This window comes from Vulpes vulpes, chromosome 2 (assembly GCF_048418805.1).
Source record: "Vulpes vulpes isolate BD-2025 chromosome 2, VulVul3, whole genome shotgun sequence".
NCBI lineage: Eukaryota > Metazoa > Chordata > Mammalia > Carnivora > Canidae > Vulpes > Vulpes vulpes.
In genome coordinates this window covers 60,229,022-60,254,434 of record NC_132781.1, presented here as the reverse complement: position 1 = coordinate 60,254,434, position 25,413 = coordinate 60,229,022, and the positions used below count along the sequence as shown (strand labels likewise).

General features: G+C 40.6%; 2 protein-coding genes across 8 annotated transcripts in view; one reads left to right on the top strand and one right to left on the bottom strand.

The window, feature by feature from the left end:
* Positions 1–1,376: 1,376 nt before the first annotated feature.
* RBM18 (RNA binding motif protein 18) lies at positions 1,377–24,739 on the bottom strand. Of its 5 annotated transcripts, none has more exons than XM_026009252.2 (6): positions 24,577–24,739; positions 21,352–21,480; positions 12,157–12,283; positions 8,908–8,994; positions 7,128–7,213; positions 1,377–3,395 (listed from the first exon to the last, which is right to left on the bottom strand). In XM_026009252.2, exons 2-6 carry the CDS (start codon positions 21,462–21,464, stop codon positions 3,236–3,238), a joined length of 573 nt encoding a protein of 190 aa, XP_025865037.1. In that variant the 5' UTR covers positions 21,465–21,480; positions 24,577–24,739; the 3' UTR covers positions 1,377–3,235. The 5 variants fall into 5 exon arrangements, with proteins under 5 accessions (XP_025865037.1, XP_025865038.1, XP_072604808.1 ...); XM_026009253.2 differs by having other exon boundaries at positions 21,352–21,470; positions 24,577–24,674; XM_072748707.1 differs by having other exon boundaries at positions 24,347–24,583.
* Positions 24,607–25,413, top strand: part of MRRF (mitochondrial ribosome recycling factor) — a 57,635-nt gene continuing 56,828 nt past the window's right edge. The window contains exon 1 of one of the 3 annotated variants that reach the window (XM_026009250.2): positions 24,607–24,815. In XM_026009250.2, coding sequence (XP_025865035.2) covers positions 24,607–24,815 — 209 coding nt within the window. The remainder of the gene's footprint in view (positions 24,816–25,413) is intronic. The other 2 variants (XM_026009251.2, XM_072748706.1) reach the window with 2 other exon arrangements.

Here is a 25,413-nt window from a genome sequence, read left to right as displayed (position 1 = left end):
GTGTGGCTGGAGCACAAGGAACAAAGGCGGTAGCAAGAGGCCATCAGGACAGACAGGCAGTCGGGGACAGGCCACTCAAGGCCCTGGAGGTCTCTGGATTCTACTCTAGGTGTGATGCAAAGCCACCAAGACAGGAATGATGTGCTCAGATTTTAAAAAGGATCACTTTGGCCAACCGTGTGGAAAATTGACTCTGAGGAGGCACTAGTGGAGGCAGGGAAATCATCAGGAATGCCCTGCAAGAGTCCAGATGACAACGGCTTGAACAAAAACTGTAGTGTTGGGTGTTGGTGTGAAGTGGTTGGATTCAAGATGGATTCTGAAGGCGAAGTTGACAGGATTCGTTGAAAGACTGGGCATGAGTAAGAGAGAAAGAGACGTCAAGGATAAATACGATGGGATCAAATCATATTTTAAGATTTATTTGAGAAGGAGAAAGAGAGAGCAGGGGAAGGCAGAAGAAGAGGGAGAGAGAGAGAATCCCAAGCAGACTCCTAGCTGAGCTCAGAAGCCGATGCGGGGCTTGCTCTCACAACCTCAGAGATCACGACCTGAGCCAAAACCAAAAGTCAGAAGCTTATTGAGTCACCAGGCGCCCCAGGATCAAATATTTTAAGAACAAAGTGATTATATATAGGAAACATTTAACATTCAATTTATAAGGGAAGAATTAATCCCTTATGTACGGTAGTATTAAAAAAATCAGTTCTATTTGCTGATTCAGAAATTGACTGTATGTAATTTAAACAAAGGACAGAGCTCTGGGATATTTGGTTTTAAAAAACCTTTGCTGTTGATTTTTGACATGCTTTGAAAAACCATTCCTCTTGTGATCCTCTTACTCAACAGTGAAATGCCTGTTAGAGAATGTCCACTGGTTACGGTTACATTTTGCATTTGATAAACCAGGAGCTGAGATTACGAATATAGATCATACCACTTTCCTGAATATTCCCTAAATTCTTCACTCTTGTAACTTCAAACAATGAGTCAACCAAGTTAACTCGTATTTTACAAACCTTACACCAGACTGCTTTCAGCATATTTATGACACATACATTTATTCTTTGAAACCTCTAATCTGAAAGGACCAAATACAGTGTGATACGCTCAGTGACTTCACTTAGCTTCTTTTCAAATGGTTAGATTTGCTGTGAAAACTACTTTCTCATCTCTAACAACAGAAGTAGGCAGGCATACCAGGTGGAGAGAATTGTCTCTGAGGTCGCCTCTAGCCAGAGCCTTCTGCAGAGAAGGTACTTAGAAAAAACATCCCATCTAGACACCCTGGCCCAAGTCCTGAGGGGAAATGAACCTACCAGAGAACTGTAGTCTTTATTCCAGAAAATAAATGAGAGGAGACACAACCACACAGGCACTGTCTTGCATTTATTCACACAGAGGAATTAAGAATCAGTACAAATAATTAACATTGCTTTAAATACAAATAAATAGCTCTGGTTTCTAAAGGAAACAACTCTAGATAATCCAAAGTTAGGTAAGGTTCCTATTAAAAATAGAAGACTATTTTGCATTAAGTCCTACTCCACCATAACCCCTTGAGGACGTAAGGATAAAATGGTGAATTAGTACTCTTAAGAAGTCACCAGAAAAATGGGAGATAATGCTCCCACCTCCCTGAACTATCCCTCAAATGGAAGGAGAGTTACTTGCATCATAGACAGAGCTAATAAGTGCAGAAAGTATTTACCATCTAAAGCTATCTAAAAAGATTTACCTTGGGAAAGAGGATGAGAATTTCTCTGAACCAGTTCTATAAACTCTGAAACCTCACTCTGCTCAAGATTTGGTTCAAGTGTCTTAAACTCACTTATGCCCACAGGAAGACTTGAATTCCTATAACGCAAGCTTCCTCTTGCTAGGAAAAATAATGGTAAGTCTCCATAATCACTAAGAATGGCGGATAGGTATCAAAATGATTTACCTGGTCAAGAAGCAAAGGTGCTGCCCAATGAAACAGACTGTCAACCTGGCACCAAAATGACCAAAACTGCTGACAGAAACACATTGCCAAATCTGTTGACTTATTTTTCTCTCTCTGCTCCTATATTTAAGATATTCCAAGTGGCAAAACATCGGGCAGGAGTATGTGCTACAAAGGAAGAACCCCTTTAAAGTCATACAGTCTTCTAAACCTTTAAAAACTACATAAAACATGAAGTCATTTTACAATCTTGGTGCCAGAGGAGGGCCTGCTCCACTGACCTTCTGTGTTCACTGCATGTCCCCTCCTCATGCTGTACAAGACAGTTCCATTTCTTCTACTCAGACCCCTAATTAATAAATAGTATGGTTGATAGAGATCAATATAACAACGATTAGGTTTTCAAAGAAATTTTGCTTTCCTATTTAGATTGGCCATGATACAATTCCAAATAGAACATTCTCATGCTATAAAAAAAAAACCTCATGCAATAAGTGCAATTTTAAAAAGTCCCACGTTAATAACAACGTTTGGTATTATAGAAGGCAGAATTTAAATATTTAGATTTTTAAAAAAATGATCACTATAGAATAAAAGCTGGATTTCCAAATAGGACTTCCGTTGTGGTATAAAATGCTAAATTTGATTCTACAGTTTTGTTTATGCAAACAATCTTAAGATATACACCATGTTTTCCTAACTGGGATTTTGAAACACTAACCATAATTCTTAAACAGATTACCACAACATTTGCTCAAAGAATCAGCTCCTTTTGCCAAGAACTTTTCCTTTTTAGTCTAGTTGGAGGGATTTCCATAATAAATTCAGGAACAATAAGTTCTCAACATGATTCAAAATTTTTCACTTTCTTTCCTCTTACTTTTTCTTTATGCTGTAAAGACATCTGAGCACAGAAAAGTGTTCTATTTTTTTTTTTTAAGATGGACGTTAATAAATTTAGTTTCCTGATTTAAATAACATTTTTTACGTTTGCCTTTCTCTCTGGCCTACTATATAATGTTTCTGGAGTTACAAATCCAAAAAACCAGCCAACTAGAGCATCCCAGTGTTCAAATCACAATTTTGGATACAATCCTATTTATTCTGGATGATGCTCAATTCCACACATACTTCAGGGAAGAAACATCCATGAGACATCCAAAAATGTTGTTACCAAACGTTAACATGTGATTGTGCTCTGTTGGGAAGTACCACTCACATCTACAAAGTACAAAGGCAGAGGATTTCAGGTATAGAGACCAATTTTGCTGCTACAATAATTCGTAACCATCATCTTCGAGATTTCCAAGCTGTTCTAGAATAAGGAGTAGTCCTTTTTTTATCTGGAGGCTTGAAGTAGGAGTATACAGGAGCTGCTGGATACTCTGCATCAGGATTCTCTGCCATCATTTTCAGCTTTGCTTCAATGGCTTTTATCTTTGCAGTGACACTGGAAAAAAAGAAGAGGATCAGAGCGGGCCTGGGTACACTCAGAAAATACTTGTGTATCTCATCTTTTTTGTGCCTTTTGTGCATATCACAGAAGCAACAACATACTAAAACATGAATATGCAAATATTTCACATAAAACACACACTCAAGTAACATTTTAAAAAAAGAGACCAAACCTGAACCATCTATTACATTTTTACTAAAATCTCAGACACTGGTAACAGTACTTCACATATGGCTACATTAAATATTCAGATGCAAACACTGTTTGACACCTTAATGCTCAGCAGATAATAGGCTCTCAAATAATTCAGATAGAAACTGAAAGTGGGATCTGGAAGAGGCATTTATACACTTATGTGTTTATAGGAGCATTAGTCAAAATAGTTAAAATGTAGAAGCAATCCAAGTGTTGATCAATGGATAAGCAGGATATGGTATTATTTCACATTCTGAAATATTATTCAGCTTTAAAAAGGAAGGAAATTCTGACATGCACCACAACATGGATGAACCCTGAAGACATTATGCTAAGTGAAATAAACCAGTCACAAAAAGACAAATACTGGATGACCCACTTGTATAAGGTACTTAGACTAGTTAAAATCAGAGACATAAAGTAGAATGGGGCTTGCTAGGGGCTTGGGAGATATGGGAATAGGAAGTTATTATTGAATGGGTATAGAATTTCAGTTCTGCAATATGAAAAGAATTATGGAGAAGGATGGTGGTAATGGTTGTACATTGCAAATATATTTAGTACCACTGAACTATTCACTTAAAATTCATAAGATGGTGGAGATCACTGGGTGGCTCAGTGGTTTAGGCCTAGGACGTGATACTGGGGTCCTGCGATTGAGTCCCACATTGGGCTCCCTGCATGAAGCCTGCTTCTCCCTCTGCCTGTGTCTCTGCCTCTCTCTCTCTCTGTATCTCTCATGAATAAATAAATAAAATCTTTTTAAAAAATTCATAAGATGGCAAATGCTATTTTATGTGTCTTTTAGCGCAATAAAAAAATTGGAAAAAATAATTTCTGTAGGATTGAAAGAAACATAAGATAGATCATATTCTTCATTTTGCAGATGAAGGAACCAATGCACAGAAAGGTTAACTTGCCCAATATTACACAGCTAGTAAATAGAAGAGTTGAGGTTTAAACACAGATTCTAGATCCCATGCTATTAACTACTACACTGTACTACTTGTTGAATCACTGAATAATAATGGAAAAAACACCCTGGGAAATCCTACAAAATCTTTTTTATGAACAAATATGTATTTATAAATACAATCACTTATGGAATGCTTACAATGAGCCAGGCACTGTGCCCAAAATTTTACCTATATTGTTTCTAATCCTTACAATAATATGCACTTTTTACAGATAAAGAAACAAATGCAGAGAAGCAGTAACGTGCCCAGGGTTCATAGAGCTAACAGACTGCACAGCCTACACAGGATTCAAGCCTAGTTTGTTATTACCAAAGCCCTTGCTTTCTCCTTTCCATCAGATTGGGAGCTGAGTAGCTCTGTATTAGAAAGAAGAGGTGAGGAGACACTGCACAAGTTGGGGGAATTCCCTTCTGATGGAGGTCACTGCCTTCCCTGGACCAGGATGCAAAGCCCTCAGGCAATGGGTATTCTATGACCCATGATTCCCCTTCCATTCTCAGTGCTGTCAGTGGTCTACTGTCAGGGAGAGAAACTTGGAAGGGAATGTATACAGTGGCCTTTTAGAGATCCTCAAAAAGTTTACATCGGCTGCACATACTCAAAACTTCACATGGTCAATGTAAAATTTAAAACCTAAGTTACAATCAAAAAGAACACTGATGTATTACCAATGCATCTTATTACCAAGATGCATTCCAGCATTTCTTCCCCATTAATGGGATAGCCAGCCATTTGTTTTGTAGGAGTCACCAAAAAACAAATTTCTCTAATTAGGTATAGATGTTAATAAGAAAGATGTAAGCTGAGGTTCTCTGGATTACAAAATAAATGGAAAATACTCAACTGTCTAGTAGAAGTGCAAACACTGAAAATAAAACTAAAAACATGTCACTGTAACATGTAGAACAGCATGCATAAACACAGTGGTCTCTTCCCAACACGAGTCAGATTTATAAAATTTGTGATCACGGCGGTTCAAACTTTATGGGGAAAACAGCAGAGTGGATATAATCCCCAGGGAAACTTACAAAAGTCATCATATATGTTTTTTTAATTTCTGGGAGTACAAAATAGTAAAAGAGCACAAAAATAAGAAATCAATAATATTAACTATTACATTTAATATTTACAAAAATATTAAACTTTATTTATAATATATAAAATACAGTAATTTACCAAATAAAATATTTCAGTAAGTATTATATATACACAAACCAATGATGCTAAACTACTAACTATAAAATTAATTTTACTTTACTAACATTTATCCTGAAAACATTTAGGGATCACTTTCCTCTGAAGCTTCATGAGATGCTTATAAATCTGTTTTGTTTGGTGCAGATAGCATACAAGAAAGGTTGGGGCACCTGGTAGCTAAGTTATGCATCTGTCTTTGGCTCAGGTCATGGTCTCAAGGTCTTGGGATTAAGTCCCTGTTGGGAGTCTACTTCTCCCTCTCCTTCTGACCCTTCCCTCTCTAATACATAAATAAAAATCTTAAAAAAAGAAATACACAAGGAAAACTTGTTTGTTTGCTGTCTGGTCCTCCATCCAAATAGGCATCACTTTCCTGACTTTATGACTGCTTGCTGATTTCTAACCCTTATAGGACACTGATGCTCTTTCACCTATCTGCTCTTCCTCCCCTGGAAAAGGCTTCAGAATTGTATTCTTGTATTCACAGCATGAACTTTCTTTGAAGTAGTAACTCAAAGTAGTAACTCAAAAACTCAGCAGACCTAACTTTGAATTTGAGATCTGCTATCTGCTACCTGTGCGATCTTGGCCGAGATAGTTTACCTTGCTAAGCATCAGTTTCCTTGGATATAAAATGACTATTACAGTACATTTACCAGAATTTTTATAATTAAATGATATACGGCATGTGAAGTGTTTAGCACAGTGCCTGCTTTAGAGTAACCTCAATAAATCTGGCTATTGTTATTAAAATTTCTCCCTAGGCTATAATGTGGGGAGAAAAAAAATCCAAAAACCCTCTATTTCTGCTCAACCATCCACTTAACTTTGCCTTTCTCCACTCAACCCTTTGTTCCTTCTGTTTTGAATTAACTCTGAAGAAGTAACTGACAATTTGTGCACATTAGAACCAACACTGTTACTGTCAGAGAAACACAGCACAGAGAATGAAAGTGCTATAAACCAACACTCTGTATAAAGGAACTCACAGTTGGGGAGGAAGTAGTAGACAATGACAAACACTGATGAGACTTCAGGCTTCATGAAAATGCTTCTCTTTAGGATTGTCTGCATGCCCTGTATCCCAGGGTCCAGCATGATGGCTGGTATATGGCAGGTCCATCCAGTCTTTTTTGAGTGAATGAATTCTCTAAGTATATGATCTTAGGGGTATGCAAGGAGAGGATATGTATACATTCAGGAGATTAACTGAACATGTCTCTCAACATGTCAAAAGTTAGTGGATTCTATTCTAAATTAAGAGTCTAAAGATTCACTAAGGTATAAATGAAGGCTTGGAATGAAAAGTGGCTCATACTCTTGGATATTTGTGTTTCTCTTTAGTACAGCATCTTACCTTAGGTTAGACTGAGTGGGCTCAGTGCTTGAGGATGGCTCAAGACTGATAGGAAGGATCTTATCATTCTTGTTATGATCGTACCTCTGAAAGAAAAAGACAAATCACTTGGATAAGCAAAACCCAGTCCTTTACTGTAGTACATAAATTCAGAAACCACAAATCTATTAGCGTATTGTCAGCGTGTTTCTAGACAATCTGAGGACTGCTTTACATTTAGAATTATGCAAAACTCCACACGGTTCTGCCTAAAAGCTATACATTTAGAAAGAGAAGTTTAGAAGTAGCTTTCCATCTAGCCACTAGTCATCCTTATTTGGCAGTTGAAAGAACTTTGACTTTCTAATTCACAGCTGGTATAAATATACAATAGGATTGCCTTCCTACATTTTTGTTTTAACTGTCACATATCACCTCTTACAATATTTATTTTGCTTTATTCAAAATACTTAAGAATTTTGCTAGACTTTTGCAAAATTCTTAACAGGTCTGATTGGAGACGGAAAGTATTAACGGCTTTCAGCCACTGATATAGAAAACATCCTATAGCAAAAGAGTAGTTTAATTTGATGTCAGATAATTATATACCTCTTGTAAAAAGTAAATTAAATACTAAGGAGTAATCAGGAGCCTGTGGTCAAAAAGACTTGTAGGAGAAGAGAGCCACAAGGCATTGAGATTTTCAAACGAAAAGACAGGAACAAAGGATGATTTCTCTTGCGTGTCTTTTCAATGAGACACAGAATGAGAAAATCACAGCCAGTTTGGCAAATGAGACTTGATTTTCTTTTGAGTAAAAAAGTATTTCGTAATTCTCCTTGTTGTTTCTATTTTTAAGGCAACATGTCCTAGAAATTGAGATGGCTCTGTGATTACCTGAGATCCTTCATAAGGATCCAAAGTGCTCTTTGAGCTCTGTTTTTCAGTTTGGACACTGAGCTCAAATGTTTAACTGCCATGACTCCTTACTGGGAAGCTTGATGGGTAGGGAGTCTGTGATCACAAGCAGTGCTCCTTAGCTAAACACTGAAGCTCCACTTTTTAACTGTTACAAATCTTTTCACAGGCAGGTCTCTTAAGACCCCACCACAAAGGAAGAGAATAAGCTCTTGGGATTGCTCCAGTCCACATACTTCACCTCTGGGCCAGGTAAAACAGAATGCCATTCTTTTTTTTTTTTTTTTTAAATGGTCATATCTTTTCCAGTGCATTCTCCCAAGAGACCAGCCAGAAGATGAATAAGACGATTTGCCACTTCTTGGGCTTTGGAGACAAAACAGACCCTGCAAAGACCTACAAATAACTCTCAAACTCTCTGGAGTAATGAGACACTGGTGCTTTAAGCACTCATACAAACCACCCATTTCTCAAGCAGTTAGGATAAACATATTCAAGCTCTCCAGAAAATTGAGAGGCTGGGAAGAGTCTAATAATGCCTAAAGCAACTAATTTTAAAAATAAATACATTTTTTCTTCCAAAGAACAACCCCCACTGAAAACATGATAGAGGTCTGAGTATACACATCAGCCACATGGAAAAATCAATCAAAAACAGAATCTGTGGGTATGTGGAAAGAAACAATGAAAGAACTTAATCCCTCCTGAGATGTTTCTTAAAAGAAAAATCTGGCAACACAGATGGTAAATACAAGTAGGAGACCAAAGTATGACTGCTCCAGATGTGAAGAGGCTGGGATGCAAATGGATAAATGGACAACTATCTTCTGGAAAACTCATTCTGGGCAAGCTTGATGTTGTCTTTCTAGCCAATTAGACTTACCTTTACTTGAGCATGTGCCCATCGTACCACCAGCTTCTTAGACAGAGCCAGCTTGCCATTGAGACACTGGATGGCTTGTTCTGCTTCCTGTCCAGGAAAGGGAAGAATGTTAGCCAAAACTTCAAATGCCTAATTGGCTGTATGTATCTCATAGGGTCTCACTAGCTTTGATAGTTGCAGTCCTAACCAGACTGCCTTTGATAAACAACTTGCAAAGGATTTATAATTAAAAAATAGAGAAAGAAAGGAAAAAGACAGAATAACAGAAAGGGTATGAGTTTTGTAAAGTCAGCCAAACACAAATGCCAATCCTGGCTCTGCCACTTACTGGCAGTGTATCCTGACTGACAGGTTCCTTAATCTCTGTGAATATTAGCTTCTTCGTCTATAAAATATGCATACTACTACTTGTTCCTCATTGGCTATTGTGAGGAGTCAAAGAGTGCATGTAAAGAAAGCATGCAGCACACAGTAAGCACTCAATGTTAGTGGATTGTTCTTACTAGGTGATACCTTTCTGTACACTTCTGTCTGTCAGGACCTACTGTGCTAAGAAATTTACTTCCCTCAGGGACCCTGGAACTATACCCCAGACTAGGGCTTATACTTTTGATCCAAAGTGAGAAACAGTAATGGCTTCAAAGGATATGGGAGTGAAGGAAACTAGTCCGGAAAAAGCAGGAATGAGTCAAAGAGCCTGTGAGCAAGGTATTTGTGTGAGCCAATCTATGCACCTGGCTTTTGGAGCCAAAAGTTCCCTGACCCTTTCCCTATCAGATACAGAAGCAACAAGGTTAAAAGGAATTCCTGAAGCTGGATAAGAGTCATTCTAGGACATTCCCAGGAAGCCTGGTCGTACTTTTCCATCCTGCCAAACCTTCTCTGCCCCATGTGTATCCATGAGGCACTCAGCCAAGCATAACCCACGTCTACTAGGGGGTGAAGAAGCCCATAAGAAACAGGAAGAGGAAGAAGAAGAATCTATCTGAGATCACAGTATAATACCCACAGGCATTCCAGTCTGGCTTTACCAGTGATTCTCTTCCCCCTCCAGAGTTTGTCAGTATGACATTCAACAGACATCTGTGTACTCACTATGTGTCAGCCATTGGAAAGTCATTGCCATGCTTGTTTGTCTAACTGAGAGACAGATATGAGATGTTTTACTCTTAAGTGTCACCAATCAATTAGAATTTACATGGTACTCTCTATTGATTCTGCAGCATCAGCAGTAATAAGATGCCAGCAAGGGAATAAATGTTTTAAAAAAAATTCCTCTTTGTATATCACTTCAGAGTTCATGTATTCAACAGCATTACTAAATGCCAACTGTATTTTCTTATATACCCTCATCTATTTTTTTCAACTTCCTGGAAGGCAAGGAAGGTATTTTTAATCCCCATTTTTAAATGAAAACTGAGGCCAAAAGAAGTTAAGAGACTTGCCCAAAGTTAATAAATAAAAGAACCAGCAATAGAAGCTAGGCTTTGTGACCTGTAGTCCAGTGTTTTGTTTTGTTTTTTAAGATTTTATTTATTTATTTATTTATTTATTTATTTATTTATTTATTTATTTATTTATTCATGAGAGAGAGAGAGAGAGGCAGAGACACAGGCAGAGGTAGAAACAGGCTCCATGCAGGGAGCCTGATGTGGGATTCAATCCCAGGTCTCTAGGATCAGGCCCTGGGCTGAGAGTGCCACTAAACTGCTAAGCCACCCAGGCTGCTGTGTAGTCCAGTGTTTTAAAAATAACATGTATTCCCAGCATGACCACTGATTTTTAGCTGTCTACAAGGGTTGCAAGAATATTCATCACATTCTATCATTAGGGAAGAGTAAAATATTTAAAAATGCTAACCATACACAGCATTCTTCTAGTTTCCCCATTCAGAACAGCCACATATCACTTAGTACTTCACTCACAAAAGTTAGAGGAAATTGAAAGAATCCTCAGCACTGATAAGGACAAACAACACTCTCATACAGTCTCAGAACATACTGATACATCATTGCTTGAGGATAGCAGTTGCATCAAGAAAAAGTATGTAAGGCCTTTGTTGACACTATTCCATTTCTACGGATATACATATGTGTGAGCATAATTAGAAGTATGAAGATATTCATTAGCATACTGTTTATACTTGTGAATCACTGAGGACAACCTAAATAGCTAACAACTGGGGATTAGTCAGTTAACTTATCATATATTCCCACAGTGAAATATTGTGCAGTCATCAAAATGACATTGATTCATTTTTAAACTGAGGTCTAAGTTAAAACTCTGTATCAGTGATTTTTTGCAAATATGTAGTCGCACTGGTGAAACCACAGTATCGTGGTATAGAATGTTATCTGGATGTATAATAGAGGACAGAAAATTTTTAATATACTTTGAGTGGTAAACAGGACAATATGATTTTATATATGTGCTCTAAGCCATATATGTGTATGCATGTGTGTGGGTGAAGAAAGACAAGACTAGAAAGATATATAACTAAATATTAACAGTGATTATGCCTGGGTATTGGGCTGATAAATGAAGTCACTGATCTGTATTTTCAACTATATTTAACATGTATTATTTTTTATAACAAGAAAAACAGCCAAATATAATATTAATGAAACAATAACTAGGCAATGCCCTTCCACGTGACTAATAAAGTTATAGAGAATACTAAACAGTAAGTCTGTATTTAATAACATTCAAATTAAATTTCTTTATCAAGGTATGTTCACTCAAAAGACAGAATTTTACTCCAAGAAGATACACGTAATGCTCTCTTCCTTCATGTATATTCAAATCTGTATGCAGTTGTTCTGAGACTGAGAAGGGTACATTTTTAAGAAATCAAAATAAAAGAGTTTGTGGGTGGCTCACCACACACAGGGATGATTCTGCACCACGGGGCAAAACTACTGAAAGAAAAGGAGGCTTTGTTGGCCTGCCATTAAAGGAACAAACAAACCACAATAGGGAGGAAGATGTCCATGTGCTTAATGTGGGCACCCCAAAGCATCTGGTCAGTAAAGTAGGTCAGCCGCCTCAGACCGGGAGCCTGGGGAGGGTAGATTTTGAAAGCCATTCACTCCTTTATCATGGGTCCTCCTGCAGGACTCAGGGCAAGGCACAGAGAGATGAATCTGACATGGCTCCTGCCCACAAGGCACTGCTACTCTAGTAGTTGAGAGAGATGTATAAATAAGTAGGGGAGCATAAAAGGCACCGTGAAAAGGAAGGTTTCTTTACCTGCTTAGTTTCGAAGTTAACGAAACAGTACCCTCGAGGCTGCCCCTCCAAAGCACCTGATTTGTGGAAGAGGAAGTCAAACTGCTTTACTGTGCCAAACTTCTGGAGGAGCTTGAGGAGGTGGTATCTGTAGAGAAAGAATAGACCGTATGTACACTCTGGGAATCTGGCTAGCCACTTGGCCCAAAGTGTGAGATGAAAGCAGGAGATAATTTATCCTGAGGGGGGAAAATATCTTGCACCCCCACCCCCTGCCTTCTTCCAAACTGCTGCGTTAGTTTATTTGGCAAACAGACTTGTTTGCCTCTATTTGGAATGGGACTCGAATTGTCATGGCTATGCATCTGTCCAGCACAAAAATACCAAACAAAAAACCACACCTAACAAACAGCTGTCTGGCCCACATGTACCATTTGTTTTTCTTTCGGAGAAAAGCTCAAAAATAGTGTCAATTTATTTATTTTTAATTTCTTGGCAATGAACTAGTATTTGTGAGTAACTACAACTCCATCAGGAACACATACCCACACTCCAAAAGCCAAGGACTATCCTATCTCAAAAATAAATAAAGTAGCACATACATACACATTCACACAAACAGAAAAACAACCTTGGAAGACTTCTGTAATAGATTTCATAATTAATCATTAGCCACAAATTGCACTTGGGTAAAGCTCTGCCAAAAACCAAACCACAGCTAGTAGCACCTCCATAGGTGCCTCAGAGTTTCAAGCCCCGAAGTGACTGAATGTTAGGGACAATGTGGAACCACAATGTGACTGAGGCTTAGTCTCACACAGGGCAGGGGAACCCAGTCAGTTCTATAATCACCCAGCTGTGGGTAACTAATCAACCTCAGAGTTTTCACACACTTTCTACTCAGGAACATGGTTGATAAAGAATATGGATGAAAAAAAAAAAAAAAAAAAAGAATATGGATGACCCAGGAAGAAATTTGACCCCAAGCTCTTGCTTGTCATTTTGCCCCTAGTCCTCTTCTTGGATTCCTTTCTCTCAAACTTATTTGGTTTCTATAGAGCTTTTAAGTTATTCAAACAGATGTGGCCTTTAACAGGTTGCTGTGGCCAATCTCAATTCCAACTTCCTGTCATCTGATGTAAGGGTGAGACAAACCAACAGCTTTCCCGTTTCCTTTTCCTTTGGCCTTCCTCCTGGCATCCTCCACACTATTCAAATGGAGTCAAGGCTTTCTCTAAACAATGCTGTCCCTGTGATACTAAAAAGGTATCAGCCCACATGCTAAATCTGTTATTACTGGGAATTCTACCCCATAGGGAGTCAGTAAAGCTGTAGTTACAGCCACATTTATATTCACATTGTTTTCTAGGAGAAACTCATCAAAATTTTATTCTTAAGAATCTCCTTTGGGAGGCAGGAAGATTTGAAGTGGATCATAAGCTATATATATTAAATTTGATACTAATACATATCAACAAGCAAGCCTATTATCCTGGGTCAGGTGCCTGACACAGAATAGCAAGGAAGACATAATACAGGTCTTGCACTGGGGCAGGATACAAGGATCCCAAGGCATATTATGGACATTAATCTGGTCTTTAGACCTGTTTTGAAAGGGCAAACAACTGTATCTCCCTAGATTCCAAATTCTCAACTCCCATCAGGAGACCTCAGCTACTACTGAGGATGTAGGAGGTGAATCTTTAGGGAAAAGAGAGATACCTCAAGTGTAAATTTCTGGTTTTACTTATTTTTGAGTAGGCTTACCGTAAGGGTGAGCCTCTCGAATACACAGATGGGCTGGGAAGAATCTCTCCTGGGTCTCTAATTAACGGATTAATTAAAGTAATCTCTATGCCCAACTTAGGGCTTGAACTCACGACCCCAAGATTAAGTTGCATGCTCCACTGACTGAGCTGGCCAGGAGCCCCTCCTCTGTGTCCTTAACTCACAGCTGCATCTTCTACTTACTATACCCACTCAAGCCTCAACACAGTGTTATTTGCCATGAATGGTGGGTCAGGCCCGTTTTTCTAAAGAACAATCTAAGGGCTACTGTGGGCTGGTCATCTTTTCATCAGCTCCATTCTGCCTAATAGCAGGAAGGTAAGGCAATCGGCATTTCCTAGGAAATGAATTTTAATCTACTCAGAAAAAAAATGCCAAAAGATTATTCTTTGAAAAGCTAACAAATATGTTCTGCCTGAGAAGTGCGACCTTAAGATTCCAGGAACATCTGCTTAGGTCTGTGTCTTTCAACTTCTCCAGGATTTCTGTCCTTGTTTGATAATTTCTTGAAATTATCGGAACACCAAAACAAAAGGAATGAAATGTTTACTATTTTGCTTCCTGGAGATGGGAACTGCAAGCTCTGATAGTGAAAAAAGCCTGAAGAATCTTGCTTTCACATCTGCAAGCACTTTCATCTGCTGCTGAAGTATGAGAGGGCTTACTACTCCTCAGAGCCTTGCTTCACTTAATGAAATGTGGGCCCTGTGGCTTCAGGAGCTAGTACACCAGTCCCAACATATTTCTGCAATATAGTGCTTTCTGGTGGGTCCTGAAAAACGGCCTTCCTGCCTTATGGCACATAAGTAATTAATCTACACAAATGTTAAAATGGACAGTTACTGCTTGTCAAAAACTGTAATAGGCACTTGAATGATCCAGATGAATCCAACTAGGTCCCTACCTTTAAGGACCTCACATTCTGGTTAGAGGAAAGAGATATGCAATCAAAAAAACTACAAAGTACTATGATACTTGCATGTAGAGGTACATACAGGAGCACACAGATAAAGAGGCCCAATTGTGTAGGGGACATCTGGTTAGTGAGTATCACATGAAAGGTGAAAAGGAGTCTGCTCCACTGGAAGAGAGCGAGGGTAAGGCAGTTAAGGGATGAGGCTGAAAGGCAGGCAGGGGACAGGTTGTGAAGGATGTTGGTGTCCTCGGTGAGGTAATTTTAATTTGATGCCGTAGGCAATGGGAGGTCAATGAAATGACATTTAAGACTTATTATTTTTTAAGATTTAAAAAGCTTTTTTATTCATGAGACACACACACACACACACACACACACACAGAGGCAGAGACATAGGCAGAGGGAGAAGCAGGCTCCCTGTGGGGAGCCTGATGCGGGACTTTATCCCAGGACCCAGGATCACACCCTGAGACAAAGGCAGATGCTCAACCACTGAGCCACCCATGCGTCCCTTAAGATTGTTTTAAATGCATAATTTGTTTTAGAGAAAATTATCTTTATAAACTGGTAGAAATTATTTGCTGGGTCTTTATGTTCTCTGTTCTATACGTTTATTAAATAGTGTTACTGTGTTTCGAATCTAAGCAGCAAACAGTAAAGGCTGACTCTTGCAAACCAAGGCATCAAAAAGAAAGCATGACAGAAAAATAAGTAATGGGCTGAGAAAACCAGAGTTTCTTCATGGGTAAGCACACTGTTTTCACACATCCATGCACATGCTCTCCCCTTCTGTTCTATTTCATCCCTGAAAGTCGGCCTCAGAAGGACCTTTTTACCTGGATGGCTCTCCACTGCTTTTAAGTTTACTTAGTATAACTCACTCTGACCTCCCCTCCACAAACAGATGCTCTTTCTAGCTATTCTACTGGTCAGTGTGAACATGATTCTCCATTTCTCAGGCAAGAAACATCAGGGCCATTTTCAATTCTGCTCTTCAATTGTGTTCTTCATCCCTTAGTCACCTACTGGCTTCCAGGTTCACTGTCTCTACCTAAGGTGATAGGCCTAGTTTCTGGCAGTCTCTCCTAGCTAATCTTTGGTCATCTTTGCTCCTCCAACCCACTCTATGTACTGATATGATATCTCATTTCTCTACTAAAACATCACTTCCAGGTTGTCGGCATCCTGCTAAACACTCACAGTAATAAGTCTCTTCTATAAGAAATTCACATTTCTTGTTTGAATACATTGAAAAAGCCCTGTATTAATCAGATAGTATTCATTATTTTATATTTTTTAGATTTATGTATTCATTCATGAGAGACACACAGAGAAAGGCAGAGACAGAAGGAGAAGCAGGCTCCTCGCAAGAGCTTGATGTGGGACTCAATCCTAGAACCCTGGGATCACTACTCATGCAGAAGGGAAATGATCAATCACCCAGGTACTCCCTATTGTGATAGTATTCTATCTCTTCCAACTAATGTTTTCACTATCATTGAGTATTCAACCACTCATTTAGTCCAAAAGGTCCTCCCGACAGACTGCTCACCCTTTCCTTCCTTCTTTCCTTCTTTCTCTTTCTCCCCTCCCCTTCCCTTCCTTTTCTTTTAGATTTTATTTATCCATGAGAGACACAGAGAGAGAGGCAGAGACACAGGCAGAGGGAGAAGCAGGCTCCATGCAGGGAGCCTGATGCAGGACTCTGTCCTGGGTCTCCAGGATCAGGCCCTGGGCCAAAGGCGGCACCAAGCTGCTGGGCCACTTGGGTTGCCCACACCCACTCTTTCTTATTTCTACTTAAACCCTCTACTTAGAATGCTCCTTCTTTTAGAATTTCTGCTGCTTCGCCCTTCATTTCTCCTTATGAATTATGCAGTGGCTATTAATTAGGCTTTAATTATTATTAAATTATTATAATTATATTATATTATAATATAATATATATTATTATATTAATAATATATATTAATAATAATATATATAATATATAATAACATATATAATTAATAATAATATATAATATATTATATATTATAATATAATATAATTATATTATTATAATTATATTATTATTATTAAATTATATTTAATTAATTATTATTATGCAGTGGCTATTAATTATTATTAATTAGGCTTTCTACGCAGCACATTTAATGTGTGAAAAAGAAACCCAGTATTAATCCTTTCAGAGGAAACCACAGTGTGGAAAATAGGTAATGTCTAAGGATATTAACTTTTTTGGTTTCTCTGTTGCAGGCACTAGCAATGGTATTTGGAGGTATTGTTTTTTACCCTATGGTTAAACTGGGTCCCACAACAATTTAAAAGAAGTCCTTACATTTTAACATTTAGAATAGGATAGTTTAGGCTAGGATTGTTCTGTTATATGGACTATTAGAATATCTGCACAAAGAACACTAAGTTAGGTGATGGGAAATCAGTCCCATCATTCACTATTTTTCAGTACACTAAGTCAACGTACTCAACTCTTCCTGTCCCAGAAAAGAGGGAAAGAGGTGCATGGGTGGCCCATTCGGTTAAGCGCCTGACTCTTAATCTGAGCTCGGATCTCAATCTCAAAGTTCAAGCCTTGCGCTGCGCTCCATGCTAGGTGTGAAGGCTACTTAAAGACAAGTAAACTAGAGAAAATATTATCTGTTCTGCTTGCCTCATAAGGTTGTTGTGAGCTGAAATAAGAGGAATAATATAGTATTAGAGCTAGAAGAAATGTTCAGATCATTAGTTGAACATTTTCGCCTTAAAGGTAAGTAATATAAAGTGTCATATAGTTCGGAGCAATCAGAATAGAGTAGAAAGAACATGAGTTTACAATCTGCTACTTCCACAAACAATAATACATCATCATTCCTTGAAATCTAAACCTCTAAAACCTATTTAGTCGTACAGGTATTCTTGGCAGATAGCATAGCCATGAAATGGTGAATACTGCAACCACAGAGCAATGAACACAAATTAACATGAAGCAGAATATCAGAGTGCTACAGAGTTGGTTAGCAATGCATATTCCACTGAGAGAAGATTATTGGGACGTTCCAGGTAATTTGAACAGGACTCAGATTAATAACTAAGAAGCACATATACATAGGGTAACTCAAATGAATTACAAAATAAACTTTGAAAAATTTAGTGGAGGGATGCTTGGGTGGCTCAGTGGTTGAGCGTCTGCCTTCGGCTTAGGGCGTGATCCCAGAGTTCTGGGATAGAGTCCCACATTGGGCTCCCTGTAGGGAGCCTGCTTTTCCCTCTGCCTATGTCTCTACCTTCTCTCTGTATCTCTCAGGAATAAATAAATAAAATCTTTAAGAAAAAAAAAAAAAGAAAGGGCAGCCAAGGTGGCTCAGCAGTTTAGCACTGCCTTCAGCCCAGGGCGTGATTCTAGAGTTCTGGGATCAAGTCCCATATTGGGTTCCCTGCATGGAACCTGCTTCTCCCTCTGCCTGTGTCTCTGCCTCTCTCTCTCTCTCTGTTTCTCATGAATAAATAAATAAAATCCTAAAAAAAAATACTTAAAAAAAAAAGAAAAAGGAAAAGGAAAAGAAAAAGAAAAAGAAAAGAAAAAAAAAGAATTGAGTGGAAAAATCTTTTTAAAAAACTGTCACAGTTTTACATATCCTTGTAACTATTCACAACAATAAATATACACCTATATATTGCCTCCAACAAGAGGTGAGAGACCATTTGTATAAGAGGGGCATTCAAATCAGTTTATAAAAGAGATCAGGAAGAGGGACAGTAAAGAGCAGGGGTATGCACAGGAAAGAGATAAGAAGAGTGCACCGCAGGGGGAAACAGCAGGAACTAGCAGCAGTTTATGGGCGGGGCGGGGGGGGGGGGTGGGGGGGGTTGGTTTAATTATGAAAACTGGAGTGTGATCTACAAACTTCTCCTAAGAGTCATTACAAGTTTAAAGACCTAGATTCAAATACTGTGAGATTGAACTACAACCCAGGTGCCCCACATTCATGAAAGTCACAGCACGCAATCCTACAATGTCTAGAAACGACTATATATATATATTTTTAAATATTTTATTTTTATTTATTCATGAGAGACACAGAGGGACAGAGAGGCAGAGACACAGGCAGAGGGAGAAGCAGGCTCCATGCACGGAGCCAAATGAGGAACTCGATCTTGGGACTCCAGGATCACACCCTGGGCCAAAGGCAGGCACTCAACCACTGACCCACCTAGGCGTCCCTGGAAATGACTATATTTTAATAGTCCATCTAAGTTCATCACTACCCACTTTAAGAGGAACAGGATCCAGAAGTTTATGTAATTCAAAAACTTGGAAGGAAATTACACATTTCCATAATACCTATGTTACTAACATGTTAGGTGTCTTTGCTGTAATTAAGTAGAGTAAATGAGATAATACGAAGCATTTCATGCCAACCACAGCTATGACTGGTAGCTGTATCTTTAAAAAGAAATACATTACTATGTAATAAATCAGTTTGGCAGAGAAAAAAAATTTTTTTTAAGATTTTATTTACCTATTTGACAGAAAGAGTACAAGAGCACAAGCTAAGGGAGCAGCAGAGGGAGAGGAAGAAGCAGGCTCCCCGTTGAGCAAGGAGCCTGATGCAGGGCTTGATCCCAGAGCCCTGGGATCATGACCTGAGCTGAAGGCATACACATAACCAACCCAGGGGCCCCAGAGAAAATGTTTTAACATAAGCAATCCATAGAAGAAAAATGGTAAACAAAACTGCATGTGGCAAAGACGTGGGGAAGCCACAGAGGTAGACCCTGCAAAGCCCTGATCTGCAGTTTAGTACGTGATGTCCACCTTTGGCCTGACATAAAAAGAGCAGAGATAGCAGTAGGAAAGTTTCGATTCAATGTTCCTGTTAATGATCTAACTGAAGAAAACATTCATATACTCCAGCTTATGACATAAACTGAGGTGGCAGATACCCATTTGAACCTTCCTATCAAGCAGCAGGACACAATTAGAACAAGTCTCATTACAATGAACTGTAGCCAAAACAATGAATAGTGTTTCCATGTTCCAGATTTCCACTGAGACAAGCAGAGGTGGGAATGGAAACCACTCTTTGGAGCATCCCCTCACAGCTTGGGTTTTAGATGATGGAAACAGCCTCTCTGATCAACAGACATAATTGAGAGGCTTGGGTGATTCACAAATTTGTCCTCAAAGCCATGAGCCAAAAAGAGAACAAAAACAAATGCACAGTTCATATTCCAGGGCCCCAATGACCAAGGTAACATAATATGGGGACAACATATCTTAAATGGCATCATAATTCCTAGAGGGATCCAAAGGTATCTATATTTAGCTAACTGAACTTGAACAGGATCAAGGAACTGAACTTTCTTTTATGATCCTGATCCATTAGTTCACACCCCCTCCTCTCTCCCAATCCCAATTGTATATACCGCCTCCCCTCATCCTAGATCCAAGTAAATGGATTCTCTTGTCTCCTCTCATCTTGCCTTTAACATCATTCCAAAGGGAGTAACTCTTAGGACCCATGGCATACTCCATGCTTGCTTTAAGCACTGATGGCACTGAGCCCAATCTACTCACTCCTTACCATCCATCCTGCCACCAACCACAGCCCTGTACCTACTAAACTAGGAGAAGGAAAAACTTAATTCTCTCTGCTAAGAAATTGTTTTAAACTATAATGGCCACAGTACAAAGAGTGGGGAGTCAGGACAATTTAATTAACTTTGTTACCCGGGGCAAAGTACTGCCATGTTTTGGGCCTCAGTTTCCTTTGCTGTAGGATAAAAGAGCTGGATCATATCAGAGGTTTTCAAGCGTGCTCCAGAGTCCTCTAATTTACCACCAAAGAAAGGGTGGCATCTGCCAAAAGGCTTTGGGTGGACCTCCCTCCCTTTAAGCAGAACAGCTCAGAGCCTTTATTTTAAAAATAGGCTCTGGTTACCTTGAGACAGGGTTCCTCAGATTTGAACACTGCTTAGCATGGCACTTGTCACACAAGAGGCACTCACATCATTTAACGAATACAGGAAAACCAAAGGGACTGATGTGATCTCTAAGATGCCTTCCAGCTCTGACTTTCTATGGTTCCATGGCTACATGATACAATTAAGTGGTACCCTCTGCCTGTTTGTGACGGTGCTGAGACTTCTCCTGCTTGTTCTTTCATTTTGAGGAACAAAAGTACGCTGTGGGCTGATTCTAGAAAATAATGCACTGTAGTCACTGGGTAAAAGGATTCATATCAGTGAAATCAGGAGAACATCTTTGGCAAGTAGGAAAAAGAGGTCTATGTTTTAAACAATACCCAAGCCTGTGTTCTTGCTGAAGAATCCGGATATGGGAAAAATGTCAACATAACAGGTTAGTGACAAAAATATATACCCTTCAAAGATAATTAAAACATAAATAAAAGGGCCAAAAAATATCTTGCATCTCTTGAAAGTTTTCCTGAACATTATCACTACAAACATCCCAGGTTTGTAGGTAACAAGTTAAGATGACTTAGACTTACTCTGTGATCTTGGGGTCCAGGTTGCCAATCCATAACCGGTGCCCTTCCTGCAGGGAACCTTCAGAAAGGATGGATGCATTCTCCAGGGGAAGAGTTTTGGTTTCTGCTTCCATCAATCTCTATGAAATACTAAAGGAAATGTGAACATTCAGGCAGGAGAGGAGCAACACTCTGTGAACACCAGACTTTAGATTCAACTCAACAAACATTTATTCAAGGAGGGCAAACTCTGACCAGTTCTTCAAAGGCCTCAACTATTCCACAACTGGCCCCAGCACCAGTTCCCTTGGGACAGCTCCTCTGGCAGCTGGAGTGCAAAAGCTTCCATTTAAGGTGAAAGGGATATGGTTCTACATGCAGAAACTAAAGTTTTCCTCTTCTGAAGCAGGAGGCAGACTGGGCAGGAGGCCAAAGTCTCTATTACTACATGATACTTCAGTTTAGCAACTGTTACCCAAAATAAGTCTTGGAAATCACCAGAAAGAAGACTCTTAATGGCACTGAAGGAGATGAGTGGGAAAGAGCAACATAACATGTTTTCCTCACAGACAAGACAATCTAGGAAATTTAAGGCCCTAGACTTTGGAGTTAGAACTCGATTTTAAAGCTGGTTGTGGGTTTGGTGAATTCCCTGAACATTCTGGGAATGTCCTCCTGTTTCCTCATCTATACTATGAATGGAGATAACAGTTCTTATCTTAGAGGGCTGTTGTGAAGATCAGAGAGAGTGCATGAAAAATCATTAGATACTGCATCTAACAGCAGTAAGCAATCAGTAAGTGTTCAGTAGCATCATATTATTTGGGGAGACTCAGAAGAAGAGATTAACTCCTCCACAGTCATTCTAGTTGCACCATTTACTAGCTGTGTAACCTTGCTCAAGTTACTCTGCCATTCTGTACCTCAGTTTCCTCATCTCTAAAACGGAGTAACATCTCATCAAAGTTGTGCAGATTCAGAGTTCACACACCCAAAGCATTAAGAACAATGAATGGCACCTAAGAAGCTTCTAATTAATATTGGCTTAAATTATTACTAGCCTTCCATCCTGAAAAGACTCATCTCACAACCAGAAAAGGATGATGAGGGTTATGATGGAGACAATAGTGGCAAGAGAAAAAACCTGGGTGTCAAGAACACCTGGTTTCAAATTTTGGCATTTCCAATGGAAGTCACTTCTCTCTAAGCTTGTTCCCTCATCTCTACATACTAAACCTTGGCCTGCTTGTAACTTAAGGTTGCTGAGAGGGCCAACAATGAGATGACAGATGTATAATAAAGCTTTAACAAGTACATAATGTGGCAGAGAAAGAAAAAAGACCTGGGAAGATGGCAGGTTGTGCCAGACTTCAGAACTAAGAATACCCATAGGACCCATGTATATTATGTAACCAGGAATGCCCCAGCGGTCAGTGCAGCAGGAACTGTGTCTTAAAAAACTAGTGACATAGACTGAACACTGCTGTTACCTCCTATTTATCTCAGCACAGCTTATGAAGTCTGGCACAAGGTGGGCCCTTAAGTAATTGCTGAACGTGTTTATCTAGCCCCACATGGGAGAGTATTCTTCTTCCTTTCCCACTCACATGTTCATTCTGTTCAGCAATGCATAATAAACAACTGCTAAACCCAGGGCTATGTGCCGAAAACAGATATATGAGTAAGCTACAGATTTTGCTCTTACCATCTGAGAGAAAGGTGAAACACACATAAACAGAATCCCAGGAGTGGAAACAGGAGGAGGAACATTTTGTCTTCTCCTTGCTTTCCTTTTCTCCCATTTTCCTACAGATCACTCATTCATTTAAAAAGAAAATCGAGTATCTATTTCTAGGCCTTGTCTAGATACTGGGGACAGAGCAGTGAACAAACAAGTCTCCACTAGGGATGCTTATATTGGAAGACGGGCAGGACAAAACAGAAGCAAAATAAATAAACAAGATGTAATTAGTGACAGCTGCGAACACCATTAAGCAAGGTGATCTGACATGGAGACGGAGGTTGGACTACTTCAGAATTAGTGGAAAGGGAAGGCCTCTCTAAAGGACCTAACATTTGAGATCACGCTTCAATGATAGGACCTCCTGACTTTCTCATGTCTGAAAAAAGCAATACCACCAACTACTTATTATCACAGGAGGGTACCATGTTTTGATGCTGCGAGTACGGGATATGGGGCCAAAAGATTTGTATTCAAATCCTGGCTTTTGCATCCAGTTACTGCATGACTTTAGTTAAGTGTCTTCTCAGAAAAGCTCTCCCTAAGGGTTGAGCTCCTTGTTAGTGTCTATCAAAGCCACCTTTCTTTCCATATAACGCCAATTCAATGTGATTTACTATTCTATCTTCCCTTTCCCTCACCAGAATGTAAGCTCCTAGAGGGCAGGGCCTTGCCTATCCTGATCAGAGTTCTACCCCCAGCACTCAGTACACGGCCTGGCTCACGGCTGGTGCTCAATGTTTACTAAATAAGGCTCCACTTGGAGCTTCCATTCCTTCTTCCTTTCTAGGATGGGCCCAATTATCCCCAACTCATGGGTCGTCGAGAGGTTTAAATAAGACAGTATCAGGGATCCCCGGGTGGCGCAGCGGTTTAGCGCCACCTTCGGCCCAGGGCGTGATCCTGGAGTCCCGGGATCGAGTCCCACGTCGGGCTCCCAGCGCGGAGCCTGCTTCTCCCTCTCCCTCTGCCCCTCTCTCTCTCTCTCTCTCTCTGTGTCTCTCATGAATAAATAAATAAATAAAATCTTTAAAAAAAATAAAAATAAAGAAGACAGTGACAGCTCAGCACAGGGCCTTTTGAGGAACGGCAGGGTGTAATGAGATCAAGAAGGCACGCGACTATCAAAATCTTTTAGGTGTGCAACGGCGACCACCCCCTAGATTAAAAGTGCTCCCACCACGCTGATACATGTACCCTCGCGGCTAGCCTGCAACAACACGGAAGGCAAGAATGGTCACACGGGGAAGCTAAAGTCCAGAGGAGCAAAGCCACCTGTTCCTAGAGCTCAGGGTCCCGGCAGGGTCAAGCCTGAACCCCGACTTCCCGATTCCGGGCCGCGGATTCCCAGATGCGGCGGGTCAGGTCTCGGATTGCTGTTTCCGGGCTAGCGGCGGGACGATCCGGGGCGGGGCCTGGGAAGCCGCCGTGCGAGGGCAGCCTCCCCTGTGAGTCCCTCGCGGGGCGGGCTCCGGGGCGCAGGGGCGCATCGCGACCCGACTTACCTCGTGGTCTCGGCGGCGTCCCCTCGGCTCATGCCCCAGAAGCAGGTCCCGACTCCGCGGCCCGACGGCCCTCCAAAGGCGTCCGCCTCCACACCGCCCGCTGCCAGGCCGCCAATGACGCGCTACGCCTGCGCCGCCACCGCGCCCCGCCCCGCCCCGCCCCGTGACGTCATGGCGCCTGCGCCGCCGCCGTCCCCGCGGTCGCGTGGGTCTTTTCCTAGTACCTGGGGCGATAGCCGGTGAGTGGACTCTGCACGGCCTGGAGGCGCGCTGGGCCCTGGCGCCAGAGACTTCCACTCAGGGGGTTCTGGGGGACCGCAGGGGTTCTGATCGCCGTCCCCCGGCCGGCTCCATGCGAGTCCGGCTTGATCCTTGGGGCTAGGGGCGGGACCTGTCGCTTCCCAGAGTTGCATGGGGGTGGGCCTGGGGCTGGTCTCTCCAGCTAGGAATTTCGTGGATGGCGGAGGGGAGGGGCCTTACTCCACAGCAGCCACTTCGCGGTAGCCCACTATTTGGCAGGAACATTTAACTTTCCCGTGGGAGTAGGTATTATTATCACCCCACCTTCCGTGATGAGGAAATGGAAGCTCAGAGAAATAACTACAAGGGTCGTACGGCCAGGAGTGGTGGAGCTTACGTTACAAAGCCTCAGCTTTTACTGACGAGCGGGAACGGTTGCCGTTCCAGCAGCTGTTACCTGGTTAGAGTGTGTGAGCCGCACTCCTCTCATTCGATCGTCCTGACAAATAGTATTGTCATCTACGCTTTACAGATGAGGTTGAGGTCGCGTATCTGGGAAGGGCTAGAGCCAGGACTCTTTCCCAGGTTTTCTCTAAG